The following is a 16,184-nucleotide window of genomic DNA, read 5'->3' on the forward strand; positions in this document are numbered from 1 at the left end:
GGGTCTTGTTTTTTAATCCAATCTGATAGCCTGTGTCTTTTGATTGGGGCATTTAGCCCTTTTACATTCAGGGTAACTATCGAAAGGTATGAATTTAGTGCCATTGTATTGCCTATAAGGTGACTGTTACTGTATATTGTCTGTGTTCCTTTCTGGTCTGTTACTTTTAGGCTCTCCCTTTGCTTAGAGGACCCCTTTCAATATTTCTTGTAGGGTTGGTTTCGTGTTTGCAAATTCCTTTAGTTTTTGTTTGTCCTGGAAGCTTTTTATCTCTCCTTCTATTTTCAATGACAGTCTAGCTGGATATAGTATTCTTGGCTGCATATTTTTCTCATTTAATGCTCTGAATATATCATGCCAGTCCTTTCTGGCCTGCCAGTCTCTGTAGATAGGTCTGTTGCCAATCTAATGTTTCTACCATTGTAGGTTACAGATCTCTTCTTCCGAGCTGCTTTCAGGATTTTCTCTTTGCTTTCAGGATTTTCTCTTTGTCTCTGAGACTCGTAAGTTTTACTATTAGATGTTGGGGTGTTGACCTATTTTTATTGATTTTTAGGGCAGTTCCCTGTGCCTCCTGGATTTTGATGCCTTTTTCCTTCCCCATATTAATATGGGAACTTCTCTGCTATAATTTGCTCCAATATAGTTTCTGCCTCTCTCTCTCTTTCTTCTTCTTCTGGGATCCCAGTTATTCTAGTATTTTTTCATCTTATGGTATCACTTATCTCTCAAATTCTGCCCTCATGATCCAGTAGTTGTTTATCTCTCTTTTTCTCAGCTTCTTTATTTTCCATTGTTTGGTTGTCTGTATCACTAATCCTCTCTTCTGCCTCATTTATCCTAGGAGTTAGAGCCTCCATTTTTTATTACACCTCATTAATAGCCTTTTTGATTTTGACTTGGTTAGATTTTAGTTCATTTATTTCTTCAGAAGGTCTTTCTCTAATTTCTTCCATGCTTTTTTCAAGCCCAGCTAGTATCTTTAAAATCATCATTCTGAACTCTAGTTCCGACATCTTACTAATGTCCGTGTTGATTAGGTCCGTGGCAGTTGGTACTGCCTCTTGTTCTTTTTTTTGAGGTGATTTTTTCAGTCTTGTCTTTTTGTCCAGAGGAGAACAGATGAATGAGAGAACAAAATGCTAACAGGGTAACAATGACTCCAGAAAAATATACACTAAACAAGTCAGAAGGACCTGAAACCAGGGAAAAGGAAAGGGAAAGAAAGAAAAAAGAAAAAGAATAAAAAAAAAAAAAAGGAATATGATCAAATATGATCAGTGCCACACACTAGATTTTGGGTGTATTTTGGTCTGTTAGAAGAAAGTGCCTCCCAAAATTTCAAAGAAAGAAAAACTTATATATGTACAAAAATAAGGATAAATACTAGGAAGGGATGGAATATGACTGTAAAGATGGAAATTATAAAAGATTATATAAAACAAATTGATAAGATAAGAAGTTGGTTGAAAAAAGAAAGAAGAGGAATTAAAAAAAAATAAGGGAGAGAATGTGATCAGGCAGGAGACTAGAACAAAGCCATACACTAGAGATTTAGGTATATTTTGGTTAGAAGAAACTGTGTCCCAAAATTTTCAAGAGAGAACAACTTATATATATACCAAAAATAAGGTTAAGTACTATGAAGGGATAGAATATGACTCTAAAAATGAAATATAGAAAAGATTTTTTAAAAAGGGATTGATAAGGGGCGCCTGGGTGGCTCAGTTGGTTAAGCGACTGCCTTCGGCTCAGGTCATGATCCTGGAGTCCCTGGATCGAGTCCCGCATCGGGCTCCCTGCTCAGCAAGGAACCTGCTTCTCCCTCTGACCCTCCCCCCTCTCATGTGCTCTCTCTCTCTCGTTCTGTCTCAAATAAATAAATAAATAAAAATCTTTAAAAAATATAAAAAAAATTAAAAAAAGGGATTGATAAGATGCTGGTTGAAAAAGGGTAAAAGAAAAATTAAAAAAAATAGAAAAAGAACAAAAAGAAAATAAAAAAATTAACTTTAACTAAAGAATCTAGACTAAAGAATCATGGGAAAAAAGCCATGGATTCTATGTGCAGTATTCCCCTAGCGCTGGAGTTCTGCAGTTCTCATTGATTGGTAAACTTGGTCTTGGCTGTCTGTTCTTGCTGATCTTCTGGGGGAGGGGCCTGTTGCCGTGGTTCCCAAATGTCTTTCCCGGAGGCGGAATTGCCCCACCCTTGCCCTGTCCTGGCTAAGTAATCTGGTCGGGTTTGCTCTCCGGAGCTTTTGTTCCCTGCAAGCTTTCCGTAGGGCTTTGGAGGACGAGAGTGAAAATGGGGCCTCCTAATCTCTGCCCTGGAGGAGCCGAGAACTCAGGGCCCCACTCCTCAGTGCGCCCCAAGAGAAAAGCAGTCAGTCACTCCCATCTCCCCGGTCTCCGGCCGCACTCCGTGCTCACCCGGGCTGTGACCGCACGTTTCTATCTCTGGCACCCGACCCCGGGTGGAGTCTCCAAACCCAGCAGATCCCTGTGGTGAGCTCCTGTGCCGCTCCTCTTGGGGGAGGAAGGTGAGTCTCCCCGGATCTGCCGCTTGTTGGGTCCCTGCTGGGAGAGCAGTGGTCCTGCTGTGCTGTGGATCCAGGTTTATGGCAACCCCGAGCTGAGAGCCCACACCTCGGCTCCATCTCTACAGCTGGCTTCCCCTCTCTGATTCCTGGGAGCTCTGCTGCACTCAGGCACCGCTGGTCTTTCTGTGACCCTGAGGGTCCTGAGACCACACTGTCCCGCGAGGGTTCCACCCCCCGCTTTGCCACTGGAGCGACGTCCCTCAGCGGAGCCGACTTTTAAAAGTTCTGATTTTGTGCTCCGCGGCTCTATCACTGCCAGAAGCGGCCGACGGAGGCCCCTCCCCCGCCGTCTATCCTCCCGAATATCGCCTCGGATTCACTTCTCCGCACATCCTACCTTCCAGAAAGTGGTCGCTTTTCTGTTCAGAGAGTTGCTGCTATTCTTTTCTTCGATCTCCTTTTGAGTTTGTAGGTGTTCAGAATGGTTTGATCCCTCTGTAGCTGAATTCCTGGGACCAGACGAAATTTAGGTCTCCTACTCCTCTGCCATCTTGCTCCATTAGTCTGTACAGTTAGTTTATTTAATAATCTCTACAGTGGTTCTGGGAAGCAATCAGTAAACAAAGAAGTATATGTGCCTATAATACACATGATATATGTCACATATATATACATATATGTGTTAAATATAGAAATATGACTGGGAAGCAAGTTTCTTTATAAACATAAATATGATAAAATGCATGGTGAATTTTCAGGAAGGGTATAGTATATGCCACATTTTCCAAACTTATTTCAGAGCTTCTTGTCATAGAGCTACTCATGGAGTAAGTATATGGGAAATGTTAATTTTATCACTAAATTCTGACGTTGGTCTAAGTCCAGGGGATTCTTAATAAACAATTTGTGGGGTCTCATGGTGTCAGAGCTATAAAGTAGATGCTGACATGGGCATTAGTCCCAGCATGAACTACCATGAGATATGAAGGGGTAATGATGTGGGAACCGACAATACTTTTTTCTCTCCTTGATCGAAGGAGCCTTATTACCGTGATGTTAAAGAACACATAAGATTTTTGCACAGATGCTTGTTCTCCCAGCAACTCTGACCTGTTACCGCCCTCCTTCCAAAGTTACTGCTTTTGAACATTGGATCTGAGCTGAAATGCCATTTCTTCAGGGAAGCCTTTCCTAATTCCCTGTCTGGTCCTTTGTTGTATGCTTTCTTGGGAAGTTGCTCCATTTCTTTATTACACTTATCTCACCGTCCTGTTACACCTTCATTTGTGGGATTAGCTGTCTGATGTCTACCCTTCCTCCCCCACTTGTGCTCTCCCCTTCCTTCTGAGAAGAAGGGACCATGTCCGGTTTGATTTATCATTGTATCTCTAGCTAGGGACCTAGTACCTAAAAGTTTGGGTGAATGAAGGACTGGGTTCACTTGTGGTGTGCCGTGATGTGTCTCCCCGACCTCTTGAGAGAGATGTTCTGTGTGGTACGTGTGCTGTAGTGATCCAGGTGGGTGCTCAGCAGGACGGTTATATTTGTGACATCAGCCTTTCCACTTCATTTGGAAGGTCTGTGTGCCATCCCCATTTCTTGTTCCTTTAGGTATATCATTCAAAGAGCTTTGGTAAGAAAAGTATTTTACCTCTAAATACTTCTCCCTAACCTCCATTTCCAGATTTCTGATCTGAGGCATAATCCAGGCAGTTTGTCTCTCTCCCGCACCCTTCTCCAGTATGTTATATCCCTGATGATTACACATACTTAGGTCTGTCCAATTATTGTGTGAACAAAAATTACCTAGAGTAAGATTAATTTAATCAAAATCAAACATTCTAGAACATAAGAGTAAAACAGTTAAAAAGGAGATGGTTTACTCATTCAGTTATTTTGCTAAAGATTGTTTTTTTTTTAAACTGGCTTTTCATAAATTGACCAGCTGTTTATACAGTCCATAGCAGTTTGAGGGTTAATGCCATCATTAAAGATTACATAAATACTTTGTTGTGAATGTGTGTAGTTAAATTAGCATTTTCTGGTCATTGGTTTATGTATATTTAATGTTAAAATATAGTTTTAATTTAATGAAAAGTTACACTTCATGCATCTGAAATACAAACTCAGATTGTAATACGCTAATATAATTATCTCTCATTATCATCAATGAGCATGATGGACATATGTACAAATTTTCCAAATAAGAGTACATTTTATTTTCCAATTTTATCTTAGATAATATAGTGGAAATCTTTTCAAATGTATCACTCAATACTATGTATATGTTTCTTTATATCTAAAGGACCAATAATTCTGTAAATATTAATTATGGTTCTCTTATAATAAAACTCTCCTTTGAGGGTAGGATGTGTAAGACTGTGCCCTCCCCCGCCCCCCCCGCCTTGTCTTAATGACCCCGACCAGGTTTTCTTCTGCTATAAGCTGTCCATTCTGCTGTCATTCAGCCTTCAGTGGGCTGCCTCACTGCCACTACCCTTTTAATGACTTGTCTATGTAGTAAGAACTGAAGATTGCCATGGAATAGCTGTTTTAAAATTCACTAAGTCATTTACCTTAGTTTTGTTCAAAATCCAAAATCTGTAAGTGTGGGTCCAGCACTTTCTGGCAAAAAAAAAAAAAAAAAAAAAAGGTGCTCAGGGTTTTCAGTTCTGAATCACTGTTGGCTGGACGTTTGGCCACTCTTCCTGTGTTTCCTTCCTAGGAGAAGTGGAACTGAGAGGGAAGATCAAACAGTCTGAGTAAAGAGACCTGGCTTCTCATCCTTGTTCTGGCATTACCTAGCATTGTGACCTTGGATAGATTCCCTAGTAAATTCTGGGCATCAGTCTACTCATCTCTAAATGAAAAGATAAATAACCTCTGGAAATTTTTCTTCTCCAAAGTTAATGATTTTTAATTTTTGGTAAAACCTTTTTAGTTGCTGTCATATTCTTCATTTTATCTAATACGTGCATCCATTATCATTAATTCATTTAAGTAATGAACAACCATGTAGCCTTATTAAGAAATGTAAAAACTATACAGTATTCTATGACAGTTGAATACAGAGTAAGACAAAGAGTGCGAAGTACATTTTTTTCCATTTCCAAGCTGCACATCTACACACCTAATTACTGTTGTGTGAATAATTTCAGAGTGCCTACTAAGTCTTCTAACAGCTATCACTGACTAGTAATCTGTCAAGGTATAATGCAGTATAATATGTTTTTACACAACAGTGGTGAGGCTCTCATTAATTATTACCACCTATAATTGCTTGATATGAACATTTATTTTAAACCTTAAAAATTATAGACAACAAAATAATGATCTAAAATACCTCCAGGAAGTCTATACACAGAAGTTACTGCATTAGAGTTAATGATGTATTAAGTCATTTCTTACTGCTTTTGTCTTTTTAATAGATGACATATTATTCAAATTAACGTAGAAGAAAAGTTTCTACTAACAAGCATCACACTGAGTCACATCTGCTGCCTTAAAGATAAGCATATAATTTATTAAACAGACTTCTTTAGCAATATCTGGTATATGATGTCAATATATTTATATGCCCTAGGAAGAAGAATTTATAGTCTAGCTTTATTCCCCAAAGGTGTTGCAAGTTCCTATTATATGCATGTTTCTGTTTCTGGTAGTACAACCAACTTTTAAATCTCATAACCAAAATCTACCATTTCACATTTAATCTAAAGATTCCAAGCAGACCTCTCCTTGATGAAATATATTCCTTTTTTTCCTCAGATATTTTTTTCTGCTTATTTTTCTTTGCTGCAATGCAAATGGAGGGTAAGGCTAAGGTCCAAATGTAAAATTATGAATGAAAATGATTGTTTTAACAATGGGATTTTGAACTTAATGGAAAGGAGAGTGGCTAAAAAAAGAAAATCTAAGCAGAAGAAAGTACATGGGTCAGATTCTAGATCTGCCTTTAGGAAAGCAAGAGTGGAATACATTCAAATCCTGCCTTGAATGAGAAAAGGAAGTGTTTTGGCACTAGAGCAGAGAGAGGAGGACTAGCCAGAGTGACTTTTGTGTTTGTAAATTCAGACCTTGAAGATTTCTGAAGTTGATAGACCCTTGGTGTTAGGCATCCCTTTTCAAAGGAAGCATTGGGTTAGTAAAGCAGAGTCATATGATTGCAGGTGCTGGTGAGAGAAAGAACTACAGAGGGAGCCAGGCAAGGGTTGTGATTGTTCGCTAGGGTTCTCTGCATCTGGACAGCATGCCTGTGGCCCAGAAAATAGCAAAGTAAAATGGAGAATGGGCTCCTGGCTTTGTAGGCGACAGTTGTGCTGTTTTTCATGGCTTGGGTAGTGTATAATGCATCTTCTTAAGGCAACACCATAACTATCATTTAGTCATCATTTTCAGAAACTGGAATTCTGAAAAGCTTTTCAAAATATTTCATGAAAATAGGTGTTACAGATTTATTTTCATGAATCATATCTTTTGGACTGAGAGACCAGTGATTCAACCAAGAATCTGTAATAACAGTTGCCACTAGGAGAGATAGCAAAGTTCTGCCACTGACAATAATTCTTAGTTATTGTGATGGAACACTATTCAATTTTCTGCCTGGCTTGGGGGGAGGTGGGTTGGGTAGGGGAGGGAGAGAGTTAAAAAGAAAAGTTAATTTTTTTTTCTGGATTCTGTTTCCTAAGATTAGATTCAGAAACTAGTCACACAGCTATGTGGTCATAGGGTGGAATTCTTTTCATGTGTGCCTTTTTGAGGATATGAAATCACCAAATCAAAGAGCCTGTGCCCAAATTTGAATATATTTCAGAAATATGCCTCCAGATAATATAGAGTATTCACTTTTTCTTTTCCCCTTTCATTTACACTTCATAACTTGTGTTTTAAATGACAATTTAGTGTTCATGCTTTTGGTGGGCTTGAACCAGCTCATAATTTGGTTACTACAGCTGTAGTGCTGTGTACGTGATAATCACCCAGTGGTTATTCACTAACTATTTGTTGTTCTTTCGTATACTTAACTTTTTTATATACTTACATTATTAAAAGGTTATATAATATATATTATATATATAAATTATAAAAAAGTTACTAGACTTTTTTTTAATTGTGAGGTGATTAAAAATGGGATGGGTTAGTGTCCTAGGCAAAGTTAAGAATATAAGTTTACAACAGTTGTCTTAGGTCTCACCCATGACATCCCTCAGCAGGATTCAGTTGACCTAAGGATCCACTGCTTTCAGAACCATCATCAACCGCCTAGTTGTTCCTGCTTTTCACAGTTCAATGCTAACATCATTCAGGTACAACTCCAATGAGGGACCCTAGAGGCAGTTTTCCCAACTGTTTAGGCATTCTCGTTAAGATAGTTGCTCATCCTGCATCCTTGTTGTCCCAGTACTCCCAGAATAATACTTAGGGAGTATTTTGGCCAAACTAGGAAGTAGTAGCACCTTTTTAATTTCTTTGCTCATTAAGGGTGGCCAGTCATGGCACCACTTGTTACAAACAAGAGAGTTCTTGGAAAATAACTTGGAAAGCGTCTTTGAGAAGAGTTCAATATTCACCTGCCTGGTGTGTTCTGTAATTGAGCAGAATAATTTAATTCCAGGATTTTCATCACCTTTTAGCAAAAGTAAACTGGCCGTGTTTTTTCATTTCTTAATCAGGCCATCTCACACACTCTCTCTCTTTTTTTTTTTTCTACTTGACTGAATCATGGATTAATTTGTTTCTGGTATTGCTTGTTCCTTGCCCTTTGTGATTGGCCTCAACTGTGGAAAAGCACCCTTTGTTCCTCAGAGTTCCCGTTGGCCAGGTCGCATTTCAGCAACTCATTAAAACATGTATTTATTCTACTCTGGAGCACATTGTCTGGCCAGCCATGAATTTATAGTGAAATGTAACAGTAAATTGTGCTCTGTGGTCAAAAATGCCAAATGATACACACAGCAGCACAGAGGTTTCCAGCATAGGGTAGAATTAAAGAGCTTAGGACCAGTGCCGTGATTGTTGGCCGTATTCACAATGGCCAGTTTTGTTACAGTGGAACTTGGAGAGAGCTTGAAATCACTTATCTCAGATGTTTGCGCTCACAACCACAAAGCCTCTGAGAAACACAGAACTGATCTTGTAATAAGCTCCAGCTGAGTTTACAAGCCTCTGAGCCTTTCTGAAAGCCTGTTTAATGAGGGTTTTCAGATTTCAAAGCTCACACACCTTCACGTAAAAACAGATGATTATGACCAAATTAGGGAATGTTGTTCCATGAATATTTTCCCCCAATATGTTCTCTTCTCAGTTGTCAGGCATTGTTTTGTTATACTTTCCACCTTCCAGACATCATTTTTAAATATAATTTTTGGAAGTCTTATTGTATAGTTTCTACTCAAGCAGAACGTTATGTTACATCAAAGAAAAGATTTTTTTCTCTTACAGTAAAAGGCAAATGTGCATATATTTTTCTCTGGCTAATAAAAAAGGTACAATTTGAAAAAAAATCGAACCCTCAGTTTCTGCTGCCATGACAACTGTCCCGTGAGGCTAGGCCTTCATGTTCACCCCTGTGCCCTGCTTCACAGGCCTCTACAACCTGATTCAGAATGGCTTGTTAATGAAGAGAGAAAAGCCATGTTTATGACCCAGTAAGATGGAATGTGGGAGAAAGGATATCCACGCCTCATTGCTCTATATCTTGGACAAATAACTTCCATGAATATTTATGATGGTATCTTTGTTTTTTAAATTAAGTCTTTTTAAATAATAGCTTTAATATGGGTTGTATATATTGGTATTTTTCTATCTATTTTTATTTTTAAAAGTGTTTTGTGAGTCACCCTCAGAAAGAAATATAATAATTAGGATATGAGGCACTCAAGCCTTACTTGAATACAAAATCATCCATTCCATATACCCACTTTTACAAAGAGGCACAATATAGAATGGGATACTTAAATGTTAGCAATCTAAGACCATAGAGAAATAGAATTTAGAAATGTCCTTGAAGAAAGGACAGTTTCCTTGCTGAAGAAAGCAAGAGGTGTGTGGACATGTTGACAGAAATCATGATGAGGTGGCAGAATCCTTGTCTCCTAAGCCCCTCTTCAGTATTGCCACCTGATCCTTCCTCCACACAGCACATCCACAAGACATTATTAGAAGACACTGTAAAATTTGGCTCTTCTTTGGGAAGACAATTGCTGTTTCATCTCTCTTCCTGTCCAGCTATTTATTGTCTACTAACCCCACCTCAGACACTGAATCCCTTGAATTTTCTCTCTCCTATCTTGAGTCAGAATCAGCTACCCATGGTTTTGGAAAGGATATGGTAAGATGATCTGTGCATTAATTAGTGTATTTTGAAGAACATTTGTGATCAAATCAGGGAAGATTCTTTAAGTTAAAGTTTAGGTTTAAGAGTTTTATGATAATTATTAAATTTTTTAATTTTATTTCATTAAATGTATTTTATATATTTATTTCAACATCATCTTAAAGGTACTCTTACCAGTTGTGGACATTTTATTTGTCTTTAACTGACTTTTCTTGCAAATGCTATTTATATAGAATTGGGTAGTCAAAAGGTTGGGTAGAAAAGATTAGCATTCTATATTTTAAAAGCACATGAGGCTTTGAGTTCTACTCCCAAGGAGTATCTGGTATAGGACATGCTCACCTCCTCCAAACACATAGAAAACACTACAAAATGTGTAGAATGCCTGTTTTCGGACATTTTCCAACAGGCAATCCAGGATTGTGATCCCTGAGAGAAGAGAAGCAAACAAGGTAAGTAATAGCTTTCTGCCTGGAGGCAAGATCCAGAGTGTAGTGTAGGGAGAAAGAACCTAAGAGGAGCCTAGTTGTCTGGCTGTATGGAAGACATACAGAATAGAGCCCAAGGTGACCACGTCAAAAGGATTTTTAGGGGAGAAGCACTGGAAATGTGGGACCTATACAGAAAAAGAGCTTCAGAAATCTGCTTAAGGGCCTGCTTGAGTATTAGATTGAATACAAATCTGTGTATGTGTATGATGAAAATCATTAAGGCAGAGGAAAGAGCAGTTGCGTGGAAGCTATGAAATGAACACTTACCAGAGCTCACACAGGGCTGAGAGACAGTTGAGTTTCTATCAGGCAAATGGGAGAAATTGCACTGAACACTTAAGGTATTTCATAGAGATGTTCAAAGAGTTATGTATTAATAGTAGGGTTAAACTATCCCTAGAGGAAATACTACTCTAAAAGCTAACCTAACAAAGCTTAAAAATAAGCCTTTGAAAAGACAAAACTGATCTGCAGTTTTCTTAATATTTTTGCCAAGACAAATATCAACATTCTTTAAGGGAAGACAACAAAGTCCAACTGCTCACATTAATTCATAAAATCTGGCATCTAATTTAAAAAGTACATGTATGTTCTACATATAAATGAAATCACATGGTATTTGTCTTTCTCTGACTTATTTCTCTTAGCATAATACCCTCTAGGTCCGTCTGTGTTGTTGCAGATGGCAAGATCTCATTCTTTTATATGACTAACATTCCATTATATATAAACCATATTTTCTTTATCTATTCATTTGTCAGTGGACATTTAGGTTGCTTCCATATCTTTGCTGTTGTAAATAATGTTGCAGTAAATACGGGGGTGTATATATCATTTCAAATTGGTGTTTTTATTTTCTTTGGGTAAATACCCAGTAGTGGAATTACTGGATCATATGGCATTTCTCTTTTTATACTTAGTGAAATAAGTCAGGCAAAGAAAGACAAATACTATATGATTCCACTTACATATGGAATCTAAGAAGCAAATGAACAAACAAACAAAAAAGCAGATACAGACCCATAAATACAGAGAACAAACTGGTGGTTACCAGAGGAGAGAGGGTAGGGGGTTGGGCAAAATGGCTGAAGGGGAGTGGAAGGTACAGGTTTTTGGTTATTGAATGAATAAATCAAAGGGATGAAAGGTACAGCATAGGGAATATAGTCAAGATATTTTAATAGCATTATATGGTAACAGGTGGTAGCTACACTTGTGGTGAGCATAGCATAACATATAGAATTGTTGAACCACTCTGTTGTACACCTGAAACTAATGTAACATTGTATGTTAACTATACTTCAATTTTTAGAAAGTACACATATGAAAAAGCAGGAAATGTAACCCATAAGGATCAAAAAAGAGCTAAAGGAAATAGATCAGAATGGTAGAGGTGATGGACTTAGTAGAAAAGAACTTTCAAGGATTTACATGAAAATATGAGGTGAAAGACTTGTACAATGAAAACTATAAAACACTGCTCAAAGAAAGGAAAACGAACACAAATAGAAAGACATTGCATGTTCATGTATTGGAAGAATTAATGTTAAAATGTCTGTACTACCCAAAGCAATCTACAGATTCAATGAAATTCCTATCAAAATACCAATGGTATTTTTTTATAGAAGTAGAAAAAACAATTCTAAAATTCATATGGAACCACAAAAGACTCCAAATAGCCCAAGCAATTTTGAGCAAGAAGAATAAAGCTAGAGGCATGATACTTCCTCATTTCAAAATTCGTTACAGTAATCAAAAACAGTATGGAACTGGCTTAAAAACAGATACATAGACTGATGGTCAGAGACTGATCAAGCAAAAAGAGAGAAAAGACACAAATTATGAAAAAGTAATAAGACAGTACTATGGACCCTACAGACATTAAAAGGGTGATAAAAGAATAATATTAAAAAAAAAACTTTTTTGCCCGGAAAGTCAACAATTTGGATAAAATGAATAGGTTCCTTGAAAGAAAACTGCCAAAACTCACTTAGGAGAAAATGGAAATCTAAGTAGTGCTATCTAAGAGATAAATCTTAGTAGAAAAATCCAGGCTTAGATGGCTTTTCTGGAGAATTTTACCAGATATTTAAGGAAGAACTTACACCAATTGTAAAGGAATCTTCAAGAATATGCACAAAAAAAATGAGCCTAAATTGATGTTTTTTTTACTTCATTCAAAAATTACCTCAAACTGTATCATAGATCCAAATGTAAAACCCCAAACAAGAAAATGGTAGAATAAAACATAGGAGAAGATCTGTGTTACCTTAAGTTACACAAAGATTTATCAGATATTAAACCAAAAGCATGATCCATAAAGAAATATTTGATAAGTTGGGCTTCATATAAATGAAGAACTTCAGAAAATAATGTGAAGGGAATGAAAAGCCACAGACTGGAAGAAAAATCTATGAAACACGTATCTGATAAACAGCTTTTATCTAGAATATATAAAGAACTATCAGAGCTTAATAATAGAAAGACAATTCAATTTAAAAAATGGGGAAAGGAGTTGATCAGTTGTGTGCATGGGGGTGGCGCAATGGAAAGATGCTCAATATCATTAGTTGTTAGGGAAAAATTAAAACTATGAGATAGAGTATCTACAATAAACAACCAACATCTATTAGATTGTTTTTCTATTTCTATATCAGAAAAACATTGTTTTTCTATTTCTAACACCTATTAGAATATCTACAATAAAAACAACCAACATCACCAAGTGCTGTCAAGGATGCAGAGCAACTGGAACTCTCATACACTGCTGGTGGGAAGGCAAAATGCAATAGCCACTTTCAAAACAGTTTGGCAATTTTTTATAAAGTTATCCGGATACTTCCATACACCCCAGAGAAGGAAAAACTTGTGTTCACACAAAAGCCTCTAAGTAAACATTTATAGCAGCTTTATTTGTAATAGTCAAAAACTGGAACTAAAATGCCCTTCAATTGAGGAATGGATACATACACTGTGGTATATCCATGCACTACAATGGAACACTCCTCAGCAATGAAAATGGATTAATGGGCAATCTTAAATTCATTACACAAAGTGAAAAACATCAGATTCAGGCACCTGGGTGGCTCAGTCGGTTAAGCATCTACCTTTGACTTAGGTCGTGATCTCAGGGTCCTGGGATCAAGCCCCGCATCAGGCTCCCTGCTCAGTGGACGTCTGCTTCTCCCTCTGCCCCTCCTCCCCACTGTGCTCTCTTTCTCTCTCAAAATAAATAAATAAGAAATCTTAAATAAAAAAGTAAGACATCAGATTTAAAATTATATACAATGTAAAAGGTACAATACCATTCATATGACCTTCTTGAGAAGACCAAATTTTGGAGACAGAAAGATCAGTGTTTTCTAGGGGCTGGGGGTCAGGGGAGAAGTTGATAACAAAGTGGGAATGGAGAGATTTTAGGGGGCGATGGGATCTGTTTTATAGCTTGGCTGTTTTGTGTATACCACATAGATGGTATGTAGTTATTCCTATCCATTTGTCAAAACTTGCAGAACTGAGCACTAAAAAGGGTGAATTTTACTGTATGTCAATTATACCTTAACTATTTAACATAGTATAAAAGTATCAATTAGCTTATATTTGTGCCCTGACACTTATTTTTTTTGGTTTCTATTCTAAGTTTAGGAGGATTTTGACATTTAACCTATTGTGGTATTTGTATTTACAGTTCCCTGAATGTGGTTTCTATGGAATGTATGATAAGATCCTGCTTTTTCGCCATGACCCTACCTCCGAAAACATCCTTCAGCTGGTGAAAACGGCTAGTGATATCCAGGAAGGCGATCTTATTGAAGTTGTCTTATCAGGTAGTACACTTACTTCTCTATCCATAGATTAGTAGTTTGTATTTGAAGAAATCTTGGGCATAAGTTTTTAAGGCAACATAGAAAACATACATCAAACTCAGCCCTAAAAGGAAATGTTAGGCCTCTGTCTACAGGAACTTCCAAATTATTTTTTGGAAAAAGCAAATGGTTTGCCTCGAGTTGGCTGTTTCTGCACCCAGTACGGCCCCAGTCACTTTCTCCAACTTTACCATCTCCCCAAGCCTCCCAGCAACACACAGGCATACTTTTATTCATCACCTTGAATCATATGGGCAGCAGCAAAAGCAAACTAAAAACTCCCCAGTGGTGAAAGATAGATGTTAGGACCCCAAATGCGTGGAGGGGCTGGAAGCCAAGAAATAGCACCAGGGCTAGGAATCCGTAGCTTTAGTTAAGTCAGATGTCTACTCATTCTAAGCCAAGACCAAGTTGTAAAACAGAGTTCGGGAGTTACAGCAGGTCAGGCTGTGCCCTGTGATACTAGCCAGATCCCTCCTTGAGGAGTGGCTGTGTTTCCCTCTGCCCAGGTTTAGATTTCTTATTTAGGATTTAGAAGTTACTAATCAGACTGTGTGTATCAATACAGAAAAAAATAGGCGTATTTAACTTAAAAAAAAAAAAGTGCCAGAGAACAGCTGTAGTGGGGATCCTTACAACAATGATCAGTGCAATAATACAAAGAGATACAGATTTTTAATGTTTAGTTTTGTGAAAATTGAGGAATTCTTGAGAAACTCTGATTGTATTGTTCCTTTCTCCCCTCTGGCCATCTTTGCTTGTTATTTCTTTGACTAAAGGAAATCCATTTGCTTTACTGATTCTAGATTTCACTTCCTCAAGTTCCTCAACTTGTTCAGAACCCAGACCTTGGTTGCACCGATTATAATTCAGTTGGACTTTGCTTTGATTCACTCCAATTTGTCTTTATCTTTGTTTATCAGCTATCACTGTGTGAGGTCCTGGGATTGCCACATTTTCACTGTGTAGCTAGATCCTATAAACTTGTTTCGTTAGATAAAAGAGTAATAATGTTGTTTATAGGGTTGCCGCTTGCTAAATCAAAAAAGCAAAAGCTTTCATGTGTTTTCTGTAGACAATACCAACCACTTTAATTTATTATTATTTTTTCATATATATATATTTTATTCAAGTATAATTAATATATAGTGTTAAATTAGTTTCAGGTGTACAGTATAGTGATTCAGCAATTCTACACATTACTCAGTGCTCGTTATGAGTGTACTCTTAATCCCCTTCCATCTATTTTACTCATCTCTCCCACCCACCTCCTCTCTGGCAATCATCAGTTTGTCCTCTATAGTTAAGAGTCTGGTTTTTTTGTTTTTTGTTGTTGCTCATTTTTTTTGTTTCTTAAATTCTACATGAGTGAAGTCATATGGTATTTGCCTTTCCTTGACCGACTTGTTTCAATTATCATTATACCCTCCAGATCTGTCCATGTTCTTACAAATTGCAGGATTTCATTCTTTTTTATGGCTAAGTAATATTCTGTTGTACATACATACCACATCTTTTTTATCCATTCATCTGTTGATGGACACTTGGGCTGCTTCTATATCTTGGCTATTGTAAATAATGCTGCAATAAACATAGAGGTGCATATATCTTTTTGATTTAGTGTTTTCATTTTCTTTGGGTAAATACCCAGTAGTGGAATCTTACTGGATCATATGGTAGTTCTATTTTTAATTTTTTAAAAAGATTTTATTTATTTATTTGAGAGAGAGAAAAAGAGAGAGACTGGGGGGGGGTAGGAGCAAGAGGGAGAAGCAGACTTACTCTTGAGCAGGGGGCCCGATGTGGGGCTAGATCCCAGGACCCTGGGATCATGACCTGAACCAAAGGCAGACGTTTAACCGACTGAGCCACCCAGGCACCCCTCTATTTTTAATTTTTTGAGAAACCTCCATGCTGTTACCTTTTGTTGGCTCTTTCACAAAACTAG

The 16,184-nt window shown here is 37.5% G+C and overlaps 1 protein-coding gene across 2 annotated transcripts in view; it reads left to right on the plus strand.

Annotated features, from left to right (window-relative positions):
* PRKD1 (protein kinase D1) overlaps window positions 1–16,184 on the plus strand; it is a 313,593-nt gene that overhangs the window by 148,949 nt on the left and 148,460 nt on the right. For both annotated transcript variants that reach the window (XM_081829470.1, XM_081829471.1), the window contains exon 2: window positions 14,059–14,197. In XM_081829470.1, the coding sequence (XP_081685596.1) occupies window positions 14,059–14,197 (139 nt within the window). The remainder of the gene's footprint in view (window positions 1–14,058; window positions 14,198–16,184) is intronic.

This window comes from Leptonychotes weddellii, chromosome 9 (assembly GCF_054177405.1).
Source record: "Leptonychotes weddellii isolate Sample4059 chromosome 9, ASM5417740v2, whole genome shotgun sequence".
Classification (NCBI taxonomy): domain Eukaryota; kingdom Metazoa; phylum Chordata; class Mammalia; order Carnivora; family Phocidae; genus Leptonychotes; species Leptonychotes weddellii.